Consider the following 16,314-nt stretch of genomic DNA (forward strand, 5'->3'; position numbering starts at 1 on the left):
ATAGCCAACGGGTAATCTGGCCACTCCTCTTACTCGGGATGCCATGTTTCACCCTGGCACATTGCTTGTCTCTTCCCAGATCAATGACTGTGGACAAGCAGCTGAGAACAGAGAGCTGGCCTTAGGGGATTTAGGAATCAAAATAAATGTAATTTGTTGAAAAGTAGAAGCCTTCCTCTGTTGGGTAGGGGTAGCTGGAGTTGATTGTTTCAACAGTTCATGTCATGACCCTGGTATCATGTCTGCGACAACGTGGCAGCTACAGGAGCTGAGGAGGAGTAAGCAGCTTACATGACTTATCTCGGCGCTGTTGCTATCAGACCGTTGACCGTTAATCTTTAAATCAGCGGTCTCAAGGTAGGTCAAGAGGGGTGGATCGACGCCAGGGTCCCTGTTACCCGGTTACCTACTCTGCAAATGAGTTCCATTTGGATTCTCAGTTTGTAGAATCATACTGTGTGGCTATTCTCAAAACAAGGCATGGCTCGGGCCTTACTGGCGCTCTGCAAGTACCATGGTTTATGCATCAGCCAAGTTAAAACAGCAAATGAACCTAGAAATCTGTGTATCATTATACCTGTTATTATGTTTCATATCTGGTGCTCCTTATTCCGCTCAGGTAAGGAAGGGGCGCTTGCCCAATGCAAAATTTGTCTTTATATGTCCTTTTTTCAAAATTCACAGAGATAAAAAAAATAAAAAATGTGAGTGAAATGTTGAATGAAAAGATTGTGTTTGATTCCCTCAACTCCAACAACCCTACTTCTTTAAAGACCAAGGGGCATATTTACAAGCCCCTAATGCCACCGGAGCATCACTTTTTCTGACAATCCGATGGAATAAGTATAATAAAATAAATAAATAATACCTTTTCCATAGTCCGTTGGCCTCCCTTCCTGCCGCACCCTGCACTGCCCACCGCGCTTTCCTAAGTTGGCCGCCGCTGTTGGGCGTTCAACCGCAACACCCATTGCTTTTTGATGCTGCCCCATATTTAAAAGGATGGCGCAGCACCAAAAACAAAGAACAGGTAAAACCTGGTTTTAGGATGGCGAAACAAGGAGAAATTAATAATTTCTCCATAATAATTTCTCCTCGTATTTTGCTTTTTCTATATGTTCTGAATTCTGCATCACACATAGAAACAGCAAATCGCCTTTAAAGATTGTTGCTGTGCAGAAAGGTGTCCCTTACTGCACATAAACCATCGCTCCGGCAGCGCAGGCAACCTTGCAACATGGCGCTAAGGTGCCTGAGATAGCGCTAGTCAGCTTTTTTTGTGCCTGCGCTAGGAGAAACGCAGGGGTTCGCTATATTTTTGGAGCATCCCTGGTTTAAAAAATGTCGGAGCGTGGTGTTAACACTTTTGGCATAATACCGCGCTCCGACATTTTATTGTAAATATCCCCCAAATCTTTTGAAAAATGTTTTTTGCAGGAAAAATATTCCCCAAAACATTTTATGCAGAATTGTTGTTCAAATTCAAAGTTATACAAATCAGACACATTTGCCATCATTATGAGGTTATGAAGTTTGTCGGCTTGACAACACTTTCAGGTGAAAATAACATTTCGAATGTAATCTGTTTATATGCTGTGAAGAAGCTCTGCAGTAGTTGGGCATCCTACATTTCAAAACACAACTTGTGCTCACCACTGCTTTTCATGGGAAATCACTCTTTTCGACATATTTTCAATTTTGGTCTGATTATCAGATCAGCTGTTCGAAATTTGGTAGTAACTGAGGCTGCATTTCACAAAAGTTAAAACATTGTGCATTTGCCATATTTATAAGGAGTTGGGAGTGCTGATCTCATCGCTCACTTTTGCACAAAAAGTGTTGCCTCCGATGGTGCAACGTTGTGACAGTGGGGCCTTGCCCGACATCCATACTCCATGTACTCCCTCCAATGCAAATTTATATACACAGACAAGTGCCCTTTGGTAAGCTGCTTAAATGTGCATTTTTAATTAAAAGATTCATGATGTACCTATTACACAATACTCTGCTTGGCCCAGTTTGTGCCGGCTTTAATTTAGCATTAGGTTTTCGCAAAATCAGGTCATTTCACTAGCAGATCTGGCTTTCCAGGAATTTGTTGAGATGTTCCCACCCATTGCACTCTATTTGAATTCCCCATTACGCAAAGCAAAGCCATTGGCGTGGAAGGTTCGGTCAACCATTTTAGGGCAAACTACATTTTGCACTAGAAAGTTTATTGGTATTTCTTTTTTTAACTGCTTTGCATCATTCGAGCTCCAACGCAAAGAAATACTAATTATGAGCATCAATTTTTCAAGCTATGCATGTTCAGTGTACCAATTTCAATAAACTTCTAAAAAAGAAAAAAAACACTACTCTTACAGTACAATTTATTAGTGCCTCAAACAATCTCTCCCAACTTGTCAGAGTGAGTGGTTAATGGCCACCCGGGTCATGAGATCCCAAAAATTGTGAAGATGCTTTGCTTAAGTGACCTTACCTATAAAATTGCAAGTGAGTGTTTCTGAAGCGTATTATTAACCCCTTGCGTGGCCGTGTCGGCCAACGGCCGTCGCGAGCACTACCTTGGTAATGCTGCGCACGTCTATTGGCCGATACGGCCCCTCCCACCTAATAGAACTCCTGCATCGCGGTGGAATTTGCGCTGCGGTAAAGGAGTTAAAGGTCTAATTATGAACACGTGATGTAATTGTGCCACCATTGATCTTTTCATGTAAAAAGGCCCACCTTTACCCGAAGGCCACTGCTGACTGGCATCACATGAGGGGAGTATTCAAGCCCTTGCTTATCAGAGGGTTTCAGAGGATGCCCCACGTAGTAAGGCAGACGGAGTTTAAATAAAGGAAGAAGAAATATGCCGGAAACATATGATGAGATCTAGTTTCTTTGATACTGAATGGTCATTAAACAAGCACTTGCAATGCAATAGGTCTCGCATTTATGAGAGTTTAAGCTATTGGGGCTGTAAATGACAATTACTTTTATTTATCTGTTTTGCTAATTAACACATAAATAAAGGCCATTTACATTGCCAATAACTCAAACTCTTGTAAATGCAAGACCTATTCAAAGAAGCGGCCGCCATTGACCCGGGCTGTTCAGAAAGTGAAAGCATGCATGGCCCGCTGAATGTTGCAGGAAAGCATGTCGTGCCTGCAGCAGGAGAAACTCATGAAAGAAAATAGTGCTTACAGATTACAACCGAAGTAAAAGGGACAGTTCCCATGGGAGGTTACAAATGAAGACAAGGCAGGGCAAAGGAGGGACTAACAAGCCTATTATTGAATCAGAAGCCAGCATTTACAAAGGGCAATGACACAAGCCAATGACAAATATGGGCGGAGAGTGGGCGTGGCTTCTATTCCATACTCCAATACAGCATGCCCAGGCTCGACCTAAAAAGGGAAGTGGTAAACTAAAGAAAATATAGTGCAGTCCATGTATGAGAACAGAAATCTTTTTAATTTGCCTTTAGTTGATTTTGAACCACAATGAACAATGGTGCTCCTTGCTACATAATTAACTCGAAATCATATTTCGTTATTTTCTTCTGATGGTAATGTTGTCCCACTTTTTTTCTGACAGTTTCCATTGATTCCATTCAAGAAGTATGCGAAGGGAAGCAATCTGAGATATTCCAGCGCTACGCAGATGGCAGCTTCGATCCCAACTGCTGCTTCAGCATCTACTATGGAGATCACATGGAGTCTCTGGATCTGGTGTCCTCCAGTGGAGAAGAGGCAAGAACATGGATCACTGGGCTCAAGTACCTAATGGCAGGCATAAGCGATGAGGACAGCTTGTCCAAGCGCCAGAGAACACGGGACCAATATCCTTTGATGATGGGAGATGTTGCTTGGAAAGATCTAAATTGATGATAGTCATCTCATTTTAGAGTACGCCCCAGACTTTTCCTTGTTGTCCTACACAAGAAAAATGCACCTGAGAAGGACCCTCCTCCTTAGGACAGCCCTTCTTGCATATATTCACTGACAGCCTGTGGCATATGGGCCCTTGGTTAAAGGTTTCGGACAGCAGAGTAAGCTGAGGGTGCAACACCCTCTGGAAACTTGGTGTTTTGTCTATCTCTAAATGAGTCAGCTGTACTGCAAGTTTGGCTGATGATGATCAAACACTTTTTGGTAGATGCTGCACATCTGCTAAACCTTAAATGACCACCATATACCTCTCTGGGCCTTACACAGTCATGTAAGAGTGCCAGCCAGAATATATATTTGAGTAATAATTTGTCTCTACATCATACCTTACCCTTAATTGCCTAAAGAGGTGGCATCCAACTCTTGGCTTAAATAGGAATTGTCATTACCTGTTTACTCGCCCTTCTTACCCTACCTAAGTAGCACAGCCTGCCTTTGCCTCTAGGCATACTTTATTTTCTTTCTCTTAGTAGACTTCACATTAATGTAGGTGTCATTACTTGGAGTTAGTTGTGTAGCAAAGATATGTTTTTATGTGTGTGTTGAAGTTCACCTCTCTCAATATGCCCCAATGTGAACTTGTTTAAGGTGTAGTGGATCTACAATTCCGACTATGGTCTCATTTCTGGAGGGCTAGTTATGAATTTGGCGAATGGGATACGCCATTGAAAATGTGATGGATATTCCATCCACCATATTACAAGTTCCATAGGATAACGTGCACTTGTAATACGTTGTCATGTTTATGATGGAGTATCACATCCACCAAACTCTAAACCAGGTCCTATGACTGAAAATGCAAACTAAATGTGTATAAACTTACAGTTTGACCAGTAGGGATCCTTGTGTGTCAAAATGTGCACACTAAACAGAAAACTAAGCTAATTTCATAGGTCATCATATCTGGGTGCATGAGTGACGCCATTTTACATTGGCAAATCCTTTATCCAAGGATAGATGCTTTGTTCTTAACAAACAACAAGATCACGGCTAGTTTCAAAATAAGGTACTTGATTCCTTTTTGGGAAAAATATCATAGACATCTGTCATTTGGTGTATGAAAGACACAACATTGAGTATTCGTGAATGGATAGTGTATGATGTTTAGAGTGGAACTACAATCTCTTGTCTTCCTTAACCTCAGTTAAATGTGGTTGAAGCAAACATTTGATGAAGCCGACAAAAACGGTGACAGCAACCTCAGCATCAATGAAGTACTGCAGCTTATGCACAAGCTAAACGTTAATCTCCCCCGCCAGAAAGTCAAGCAAATGTTCAAGGTAAGGCTCTTTGAGGCTTGTTATGCAAGGGTTAAAACATGTAAATTTCTACGAGATAAGAGGCCTACTAATTGAGTTGTCAACATTACAAGTGGAATGAAGAGATCTATGTCCTTTGTTTGGCTGCCCGGAGTAACAGATGAGGGCGGCATGCCCCCCTATGAAGGAAATGAAAGTGAGATGAAGGATAGAGGGTGTGGGAAAAGATTGAATCAAGGCAGGAAATTCTGGGCCTTATTTAGATCTCGGCAGATGGGTTACTGTGTCACTACGGTGACAGATATCCCGTCCGCCTAAATATAAATCCCATTACATCCTATGAGATTTATATTTTAATATTTCAATGGACGGGATATCAATTTATATTCCAGCGTACGGAATATCCTTCACTGTTGTAACTGAGTAAACCATCCACTGATATCTAAATCAAGCTGTCTGTGTCTGCTAATTGTGTGTGTCTATTTGGGCTTCTGAGCATGTGTGTGTGTGTGTGTGTGTAATTAGCACTGAGAAAGACTGCAACCCCACTGACCTCAGGAGAATCTCCTGGCATATGGTGATCCTCCCACTCACAGTGATGTGCATACCTGGCATTATAGTGGACATCAGTTGCATGAACTGCATGAGGTGAAACACCCTAACTTTACACTGGGCATCCCTGGTGTTATGATTGACAGCCCTGCCTTTTGTGCTCTATAAATCATTACAGTATCCAAACACAACAGAAGTTTTGAAGGTGGTGCTTGTGGTCTCCTAATCACATTATTCCTGTATTTGAACATTTTTGTCATGTGTGAAGTTTAGCACTTGGCGGAAGGTGTATGTTATTCACATCACGAGTGTGCATGTCTGTGCACACTCTTAGATCCAAGAAGGGGTGAATCAGACAGTGCATACTCGTTTCAATCTGACAATTCGATCTTACTTGTATGTGAGGGAAACAGTGTGCTTTAAAAACTGCAGACCTTTATTGAAGTCAGTAAGGACAGATATTATAGTAATGTGCATACCCAGATTAATAGTATTTCCAAATGTGTTCTTCAATAATAAACACTTTTTGGGCTTCATTGCACTGAATGTTCAAAGCCAACAGGAAAATTGTCTATCTAGTAAAATAACCATACCACAAGGTTGGTTCTTAATTGATGCACAAATATATCACCATTTGATTTTTGCTCATCAAAATCGAAAATAATGTGCTGGTAGTGTGTACCCCCCCCCCCTTCTTAAGGGTGAAGGCTTTTAACGTGAGATGTTTTATTTGGCACAAATTGTGTAGTCAACCAACTACAGAGTGGGCTATTATCATACAAATTATAATAGCCATCCTGGTGCAAATGAGAGTTTGCACCCAAGTTTGGATTTGTAAAAGACCTTTGTGTGGACCTTTCTTAGTGATTATTAAACGCATTTAACCAAATATTTCTTGTCTGCAACAGGTATGTCATGTCAGGCCATCGCAGAGTCTTGTTTGTATGCTCAGGGCTTCTCAGGGACAAGCTCTGCTATTTATATGATTTTCAAATATTAGCAATTTGAATTGGAATCAGAAGCAGAGACTACACACAGAATATACTATTAGAAACACGAAGCCTCGCCAGTAGTTGTAGTAGATATATACATATTCAGTATAGTAAAATAATGTCTTGTATGATTATGGGAGGCACTTTGTCCATCTCTTGATGTGGAAAGAGGGAGTTTATTTTCCCAAAAATAGTGTCTTCTTGTATAGTATTAAAATGCGTGCATAGTAACATATTATTTACACACATTTGAGTGGAGTGCCATGAGAGAAGAAAAAATGTTGCCACTTACAACACCACCTGACTTGTTAACAATCGCAGGGACTCCAGCGATGCATTGGAAACAATGGAGAGTTATGTGTAATGTGTGTTTAATGTCACTTGGGGAGAACGTTTCACACTTGAACGGAATAAATCATTGTTACTAAACACATTACTAGCTGAAGTGTTAAGGATGTATGAAACATTACCCAGACTAGAGGAGGTTCTGAAGGGAGAACATGTAGACGTGTTTCAGCTATCCACATAATTAATTAATGCATAGTTTACACTCGTATTGGAAATGCACCAATTCTATTAAAGAGATACAGGGAGAGAAAGAAAACATGCATGATCAAGTAAGATCCTTTTGGTCAATTTGCAAAGGTATCTATGATATGGTGAAGTAGTACTTTTGTGATGTAATACTCCAGGATTACTACCTAATATACTCCTAAATGTTTTTGAGAATTGGCTCCGCGTGTGGTAAAGAGAAACGTATGAAAATGGTTTTCATGTGTACCAAAAGAGTTTTCATTAAAAACCGAAAGCCCTCAAAAGGAAACCATTAATTTAATTTAGTGTAAATATTATGAGACCATTAAAAAAAGGCAGTGTGAGTAGGTGTAGTACAACATGAGTACAATTTCACATACTCATAATTGGCTTTTAGAATGACTCTCTTGAGTGAATTAGCAGCAACTTGAAAGTGATTACTATAAACTAGTGATCTTACGAGAAAGTCATTTAAGGCTGAAGATGAATAATAAAATGATACAGGAAAGATTGAGGATTGGTATTGTACTGCAACCACAGCTGAACGCGTAAGAGAGGCAAGGGAAAAAGAAACTAAATTGATGGCATACAAGGTAGCCTGAGTAAGTACATCTGCAGACAAGGTTGAAAGAATCACTAATCAAAAAGTGACTTAAAGGAGAGAACAAGGCGCCAAAGTGCCGAGGTGCCAAAGGGAAACCAGATGCTGAGTATGACTAATGATAAACGTTATCCAGGTTTGTAGGCAAGGTGTAGGAATGGTAATGGTTTGGGACACTGCAAAATGTTGAAACGAGGGCCAAAACCCAAAGAACCTGGGGGCATATTATCAACAACTAGCGATAGTTATCGCTATGTTGGTTTAGGGGCGATATTTTTATCGACGAGCTGCGGCGATTTTTATCGTTAGGAACCTTGCTATTATCAAGGTTTATCTCCTAAGCGATAAAAATCGGCCGAAATGCATGAATATCGCTGAAAAGTCCGCGATATTCATGCATTACAGAGCTAATGCTCTTAGCCATGTTATCCACCTACCATTGGATAACATGGCTAAGAACTGCTCAGGGGCAGGTGTTAGCTTTTGGAGATATTCGCGCTTAGCGCGAATATCTCCAAAAGTTGGTAATAGGAGATAGCGATGTTAGCAACTGTTTCCAGTAGCTAACATCTTGGCACGCCCACGTTGCATGTCATTAGTGATAAATATCACTGACATGCAAAGCGGGGCCCAAGATGGTCGCTATCACCTACTAGCTGTCGCTAACTGGTGTTAGCGACAGCTAGGTAATAGGGAGATAATTTTATCTCCGCTTTCTTGGCTTTTAAAGCCAAAAAAGTGGAGATAAACCCCCTTGATAATATGCCCCATAAAGTGTACAATGTCCCCATAATCAAAACAAAAGAGTTAAAGAAGTTATGTTCTTGTCATGCAATAGTACTTCTGGCCCAGATTTTAGAAATCAGAGGACGTCTATGCATGTGTGTCAACTTGAGAATAATAAATAAAAAAACTCTGTGCATTATGGCCGGGATGCCTGTCACCCCCTCCCAACACAATCCCCAAGGATGGGAAGACGGACGCAGTTCTGAACTTTTGGAAGGCGGGAGGGAGTTACCCTCCCGGCCGTATTTATTAAAATATGAAACAAAATTAAAACATTAAAATAACAGTTTCATATCATGTACAATTTTCATTTATTACATTATGATGAAGACACGTTGATTGGCTAACCTTAACAAATCTCTAGTACAAAGGTTTTCCTAGCCGAGTCTAACATCCTGCAAATGCATACTTTCTAAATTAAAATTGTACATCCTAGCATTACGGGCCAACGGCAAGGTCGCAACCGGTGTCAGATCCCTACTACCAGAACTCCCCCCTCACGGTGTGAGGGCGGGCGCGCAGAGGACTGTACCTCTGTGCCAACTCCAATTTCCCTTGTCTTTGCGGGGGCCCCCTATTTAACTCGACACCATCTTAATGGTCATCCGAGGACTCGTGTGAGGTGTCTAGAAGGTAGCGTGGACCCCCCTCCCACCCCACACTGCTTATCACATCCGCCGTCGCGACTATCCGGGCCCCGAGAAATTCGTAGGAGGGGCATCTAGCCGCCTCCTCCCCTGGAAGGGGCCTATGACCGCCTTCCCTTAGGCGACCCCATACTTAGTGGGTGCCGCCTCCCCGTGTGAGGGGCCAATGGCCGCCTCCCCCCGGGCGCTCCCATCCATAATGGGTGGCGCCCCCCCTCTAGGGACCTTGAAATTACTGCTCACCGATCATGACCTTACCGCCACAGGCCGGATAGTTGACCGGCTATCCGGCCCCCCACAAACTCCTACTAAAGGTCATGCTTTTACAAACCCCTTAACCATGCTATGAAGTCTCCTATGAGTAAGACATTCCCCTCCCGGGACAAATGGACCCCATCCTCGAGATACATGTGATCCCCCCGAATACATCCATGCGGAATACAGTGCAACTGCGCCGAGCGAAACAACCTACTAAGTTTGTTATTGACCTTCTTTACTGAATGGTTCAGTGCTGACACAGAGAGGCCTCCCCGCCACACCTTCCTGGGAATCATGTGGGACCATGCTATCGTGCACCCCGGGATCCTTCTCGCCAGCCAGCTAACAGTAGATAGAACCCCCTCGAGTAGTACTCGCCGAACGAGTGTCACCAAGTCATTACCTCCCAGGTGTACTATGATTATAGACGGCGGTGACCTTGTCCGCCCTAACAGTTCCTCGACAAAACATTGAAACTGGTCAATACAGAGCCCGCCCCTTCCGTGGAAGGTCACCCTGTACCCGTATTCCCCAGCTGCGTGAATCACGTCACCTGCTATGAATACGTCCCCGGCCCGCCTCACGTATGAGTGGCCCACGACCCACACCACTTTTTCCTCAGCCGGTGATCTCTGACCGCTGGTCCCCAGGTGCCGGGTCGACTGCACAGTCCGCCCCGCATAGCATGCTCGCGAAACTGTAAACCAAACAGAAGACAAGAAGCGTGAGTGCAGGACATTGGCTTCATAACATGTGCAACCACACATACCTTTTATAACAGTTCGAGGACCATCGTCCCAGTTGTTTCACCTTCTCAACACTCTGACCCCTGGCTGTAGCCTCTGTAGCAGCCCCTATCCTAAAGGAATGGGTCCCGAAATCGCCCGGGTCCAAGCCCGCCGCTGCGATTGCCATCGTTAGCACCCGCTGAAACTGAAACCTTGTCAGTGGGGTGGCGTCGATGTGTCTCAGCAAGCTTCCCCCCCATGCATCCGCCCTTCGCGCCAAATATTCCTCAACGCACTTCACCGGGCACATGGGGGACCCTCGCATGCGCTGGACAACAATACTGTCTCCCATAGCACCCTGGTCGGTCTTGGACCTGGCTATTGTGACCACCATTGAATCACCCTTGATCAGAATGTTATCCCGACACAGCCCTCCTTCTACATCTTTCTTATTTCTTGCTACCAGCTCGCTCACCCGCATAGCCCCATGGAACGCTAATGCGAAAGCGGCCCGGAACAGCCCTGCCTCGAACTGGGAGGAACATGTCGTGGGGAGTATCGACATCAGCAGGGACAACCTTTCTAACCCAATCGGGCGCCTTTTGTCTACTCTACGACCCTCAAGGCGTTGCCAACCACGAAGGGCCTTCTTTACCAAAAAGGACGATGTGGAGTCCTTGATGCCATGCGCCTGCGCCATGAATGAAATGGCGGCCCGGTGCCTATTGGCCGTTGCCGCTGATCGGCCTGCCCTGTGTAGTGCTACAAGAAACTTCAGGACATACTCCTCCTGACCCCAATTGACCCCCCCCTGCCGGACCCAAAAATGCACAATAGGAACGAAACGCTCTTTCGCATGCCTTCCTTGTCCTGGGGGCTAGGCTTGCTGCCACGAGGTCTTATAATCTGGGGCACCGAGTAGCCAGAGTGCTTCGGGAAATGGTGCCGCCGCTAGGTCCACGGAAGGTAGATAACCCCTGAAAGCCTGCATGTGTGAACGAGAGAGTGCATCAGCCGCCTGGTTCAGTACACCTGGCACATGCTTCGCCCTGAATCGTACGTTCAGTCTCATGCAAAGTAGTACAATTTTCCTTCAGTAATCTCAATATCCACTTGCAGCGTGCTGCCTGATTATTTATACATTCCACAACAGTCATATTGTCGGACCAAAACACCACAGAGCGATCTCTGAACTCATCCGGCCATGCCATCAGAGCCACAAAAATGGGGAACAACTCGAGAAACCCAATGTTACCTGTGAGACCGCTGGTGTGCCACCACGTCGGCCATGTTTGCGCCGACCATCGATTACCAAAGATGGCGCCAAATCCCACGCTCCCCGCCGAGTCGGTCCACAAACCCAGCTCGTCCGAGGATGCTGGCGGTTTGTTCCACACCACTCGACCGTTGAAATCCGCCAGAAATGCCAACCATATGCGCATGTCCTGGCGAACCTCTGCAGACAGTCTCGTGCGATGGTGTCCTTCATTGAGACCAACCATGGCTTGTGCAATAGAGCGGGAAAAGGGGCGGGCCATTGGTATCACTCTGAGGGCAAAGTTAAGCTGACGCACTGCTTGTTGTAGCTGATGGAGCGTGACTTTCTCTTTGCTAATGCACAATTCCAGGGAAGCCCTGAACTTCGCTACTTTCCCCACTGGCAAACGGAAACATCCCTCCACAGAATCGAGCTCAATGCCCAGAAACTCGAGTGAAGTCAATGGTCCAACCGTCTTACCTGGTGCCAATGGCACCCCGAACCTCTCCATGAGAGTGCAAAAGTCTCGTAAGGCCTGCGCACATTGTGTGTCGCCGGCTGCCCCCAAGAACAAAAAATCATCTAGGTAATGCATAACCTGGGTATGGCCAGTGGCTTTGGTGAACGCTCATTGCAGAAAACAACTGAATTTCTCAAAATAGGCACAAGAGATGGAGCAACCCATTGGCATACATTTATCCATGTAGTAACGTCCTTGGAACACAAAGCCTAACAGACGCTGATCCTGTGGGTGTACCGGGAGCAACCGGAACGCTGACTCGATATCTGACTTCGCCACCAGCGCTCCGGGCCCCAGGCGATTCAACATGGCGACGGCATCGTCGAAGGATGCGTACCGCACCGAACAAACTCCCGGGTCAATCGCATCGTTCACCGAAAGACCCCTCGGAGCTGACAAGTTATGGATCAGCCTAAACTCCCCCGGGTCCTTCTTGGGGACTACTCCCAATGGGGAACAGATGAAATTAGTTACTGGCGGGTGCCTATATGGGCCAGCAACCCGGCCAAGGGCAACCCCCTTTGCAATCTTCCTTTCTACCACCGCTGGATTATGCTGAGCCGACAGTTGGTTCCTACACAGTGATTCCCCACGAAAATCCCCCGCCGGGATGTGGAAACCATACAGGAAGCCGTTCCTCAACACCCCAGCGGAGACATGATCAGGGTATTCGTTTAGCCAGGGGATCATTGCCATGATATCTACGGGGGTAGGTAGCGGTACACCATGGTCCCCATTAAACCTGTTTGGCCCCCCCTCTACCCCCTGTATCACCATTCTTGGCTCTGCACGAACTCTCGGGGTGTGAAGAATTTCCGCAACCTGCACACTCATGTCTGAACTTACATGTCCCTTGAGGCCTCGTGCACTTGCCCCTGTTAAAATTCCAACAGACCCCTTTCTTACCTCCATTCCCTCCATTCCTGGGTTGGTGGTCACCAGCGGGGCCCGCTCGAAAGGGCGCCGCAGGCTGACGGCAGGAAGGCCCGGACCCATTCCCGCCAAGTGACGACGACTTCGTCGCGCCCGGCAGGAGCTGTTTCTGCCAAGAGATCGAGTCGAGACAATCCCACGTCAGAGATGAATCGAACTCCTTGGCCTTACGAAACTTCATATCGTAACCTATCCATTCATCACCTTCATATGTCTCATAAAAATCCATTATTCGTGCCTGATAGCAGGACAATTCGGTCAAAACCTCGGGCTTACGTTCCCCAATAATTGCAGAAAACATTGCAAAGGCCCTGGCCCAATTAGAGATTGTCTCATCCACCCTGAATCCTGCCATCTTTGCTCGCCATACACTAGGGTGCCACAAATCTTTTTGTGTCTTAACATACTCCATCTCGCGATGGTCGGTTAACAGGGAAAACATATTAACGTACTTATCAGCCCATATCAATTCTTTCGTGGCCAACGGTATATGCTGGACCACCTTCTCCCGTCTTGAGGGCAAAGACCCCTCCCTTGCCATCGGCAATGCTTGCTTACCCGGCTCCATTGCTGTTCCCGCCGTTTTTTCGACACCAGATGCTGGTCCTCCTGGGGTCACCTGTGGGGGGACAAAAGGGAGATTCGCCTTCGCTGCATCTCGCGACTGCCGCAACTGCTGTATTAGTAACTTGGCCTCTTCGGCCATGTCCGCCGGTGCCGTAGCACCCCCTGTCTTTTTGCCAAGCCGTGCGGCCAACTGGGCGGCCAAATCGGGAGGCATGTCCTCCTCGCTGGCGGGCGTAACAACAACCGGAATCGGTTGACCCGCGTCTGGGATCGGTACCGGGGCGTCGACAGGAATGTCCGGGCTTGCCGGGGGTACCTCGGGAACCGGGACCTCCTCCCCTGCCATCCTATTCCTGACCCTTTTACCTCGCCCCGCGGGGACAACTCCCGGCAATGCAGGGCCTATAACTTTCTTCGGTCTACCCGTATTATTCATCGCCGCCATCTGCTTCTTCATACTTGCCATATCTTTTATCAGCATTCCAAGCATCTGGTCAGTCCCAGACTTCTTTCCCGCCTTCCTGCCAGGCATTGTTCGACGGATATCCGATCCCTGTTGCTCAACACGGTCCTGGACCCTTAGGCTCGAAGTCCTGAAAGAGAAACGCCAAAAATTATAAGTTCTCAAAATTGCTCCTTGTTCCGTCGAGGGCTCACGTGCAACGAGAGGGTGCAGCTTCCTAGCACAGGAACAAGAGGATGCTTCTTCGGATTGCTGCTCCTTTTATTCCTCTTCGGGAGGGCGTGTACCCTCCTCCGGTACGCCTACGGGGCGTGGCCAACGGTGTAGGTGTCTAGGACAACCCTTCTTGGGCGGGAAAAGGCGCGCCCCGGCTACGCCGCTTCGGGCATACCAGCCGTGACACGCCCCCCGCCCAAAATGGTTTCCCGGGGGGATTCGGGCCCCCTACCATACGTTCGGGGGGACCGAGTGGTCGCCCCTTTCCAAATGTCATTCAGTACTAAATACAGCAACGTGTTCCAACAATGAGTGGTGCCGAAACGCCTCTACTCAGATTTATCTGAGACATTTAATCAAATTGCATTACAACCATTGCAAGGGTTTCTATACACTCCTGAAGGTGCACACCTGTGCATTTTCAATGGTTTTAGAAGTCTATTGCCCAAAGACCTTGTCATGCATTTTTGAAGCTGCAAATATATTATACACGTAGAATTGGACATTAAAGAACAGAGATCCCCCCCCCCCAAAAAAGAAAAAATATATTTAATTTTGAATAAACACCTTTTTTAACACATTGATGACAAGGATAGCGTGCACCTTAAGGGAGATTTAGTAGATGAAATAAAGTAAATAAAAGCATCAGAAAACAAATACGAACCGTGTTTCATTTAGTTTCAAATCTTAGTGAACCCTACAGGAAATCTGTACAGAAGATTGTAAAAATCTATCATGTGAAGCAACATCTTAGAAAGGGGCAGGATTTGAGTGGACTGGAAGCTGTGAGTTGAAATAAAACATTGTGATTTGTTTTGCATGAGTAACCATTCTTTCCTTTTCCAAATATGTCTGCATTAGCCTCATGTGAATAACTAAATTGGCATGAGACAGGCCCCATCTGTAACAAAGTCAAATCAATGTATTACATAAAGATGTGAAATGCAGCCAGTGCTGTGTTTGAGTCTTTAGTTACGAAGGCATTTTGGCTTCCAGAGCTTGTTAAACTGATGGAAATTGAATTGTGAAGCATTGAATTGTGGTAACTGTGCATGGTATTGCTTTGAACATGCACACATATCCCGCCTAGGGTAACAGCTCAGGATATGAACCCACTCCTCTGCAGGTGAACACCAACTCCACCCACTGCCTGGCGTGAAGGCCAATGCCAGCAGGAAGGAACCAATGGCTTTATAATGGAGGACACACAGTTGGCAATATACATCAATTTATCATGGAAGGACATGTTGTGACACCTATATTCGTACATCATATTTCTATCACTTGCCTAGAGACAAAGCTTGTTGATAATCATGGCACGCATGCCATGTGGTTGTAGGGGTTTTTCATTCATTGATTCATCGTTGTCTGGAGTCGTGTTTGTCAGCGAAGAGGAGAAAGGAATATTTTGTGTATTGTTTAATGGTGAAGAACTATGTGCATAGGTGAATGTGCCATTTGACTCTGTTGTTTGATTCATATCATAAAGAATTGAAATGTTTAGGTTCATTGCGCAGCAACTCATACAGTAATACACAATCAGTACAGCAAATGACTAAATATAACTATAGAGGAAAATATGGGAAATATCATTTCTGTATATTTGTGTCCTTAAACCCATTATCTTGAATTCTAATTGAGACTAGGAGTGACTTAGACATCTCTACTTCATACCCACTGGCTTACCCATACTCTCCCTTGGTATCCTGTTAGCTATAATACATCTACCCTGTATGCGGACATACCTTGTGGACCTGAGGGCACATATGTCAGTAGAGAATAACCATATTTCTTTTCAACTATGCAGCTGTTATATTGTGGTTTGGAATTTAGTTTTTGTATGAAATTTCTACTAAGAAACTTATACCTAAATGTTAGAAATGGGATTTCTGTTTGGCTAGGGCATGCAACTAAGCCAGGCAGAAACCACCACTCTAGTGAGGGCAAGGGAGTTACACACTGAAGATAAACCCTGCTCACCCTCTTGGTAGCTTGACAGAATAGTCAGGTTTATCCCAGAGGCAATGTATAAAGCATTTGCACAGCACACTCACACAGC

General features: G+C 45.3%; 1 protein-coding gene across 1 annotated transcript in view; it reads left to right on the top strand.

Annotated features, from left to right (window-relative positions):
• PLCH2 (phospholipase C eta 2) overlaps positions 1-16,314 on the top strand; it is a 548,160-nt gene that overhangs the window by 45,820 nt on the left and 486,026 nt on the right. Inside the window, exons 2-3 of the mRNA XM_086921546.1 lie at positions 3,589-3,832; positions 5,092-5,221. Of these exons, the coding sequence (XP_086777672.1) occupies positions 3,589-3,832; positions 5,092-5,221 (374 nt within the window). The remainder of the gene's footprint in view (positions 1-3,588; positions 3,833-5,091; positions 5,222-16,314) is intronic.

Source organism: Lissotriton vulgaris, chromosome 5 (assembly GCF_964263255.1).
Source record: "Lissotriton vulgaris chromosome 5, aLisVul1.2, whole genome shotgun sequence".
In the NCBI taxonomy this organism is placed as follows: domain Eukaryota; kingdom Metazoa; phylum Chordata; class Amphibia; order Caudata; family Salamandridae; genus Lissotriton; species Lissotriton vulgaris.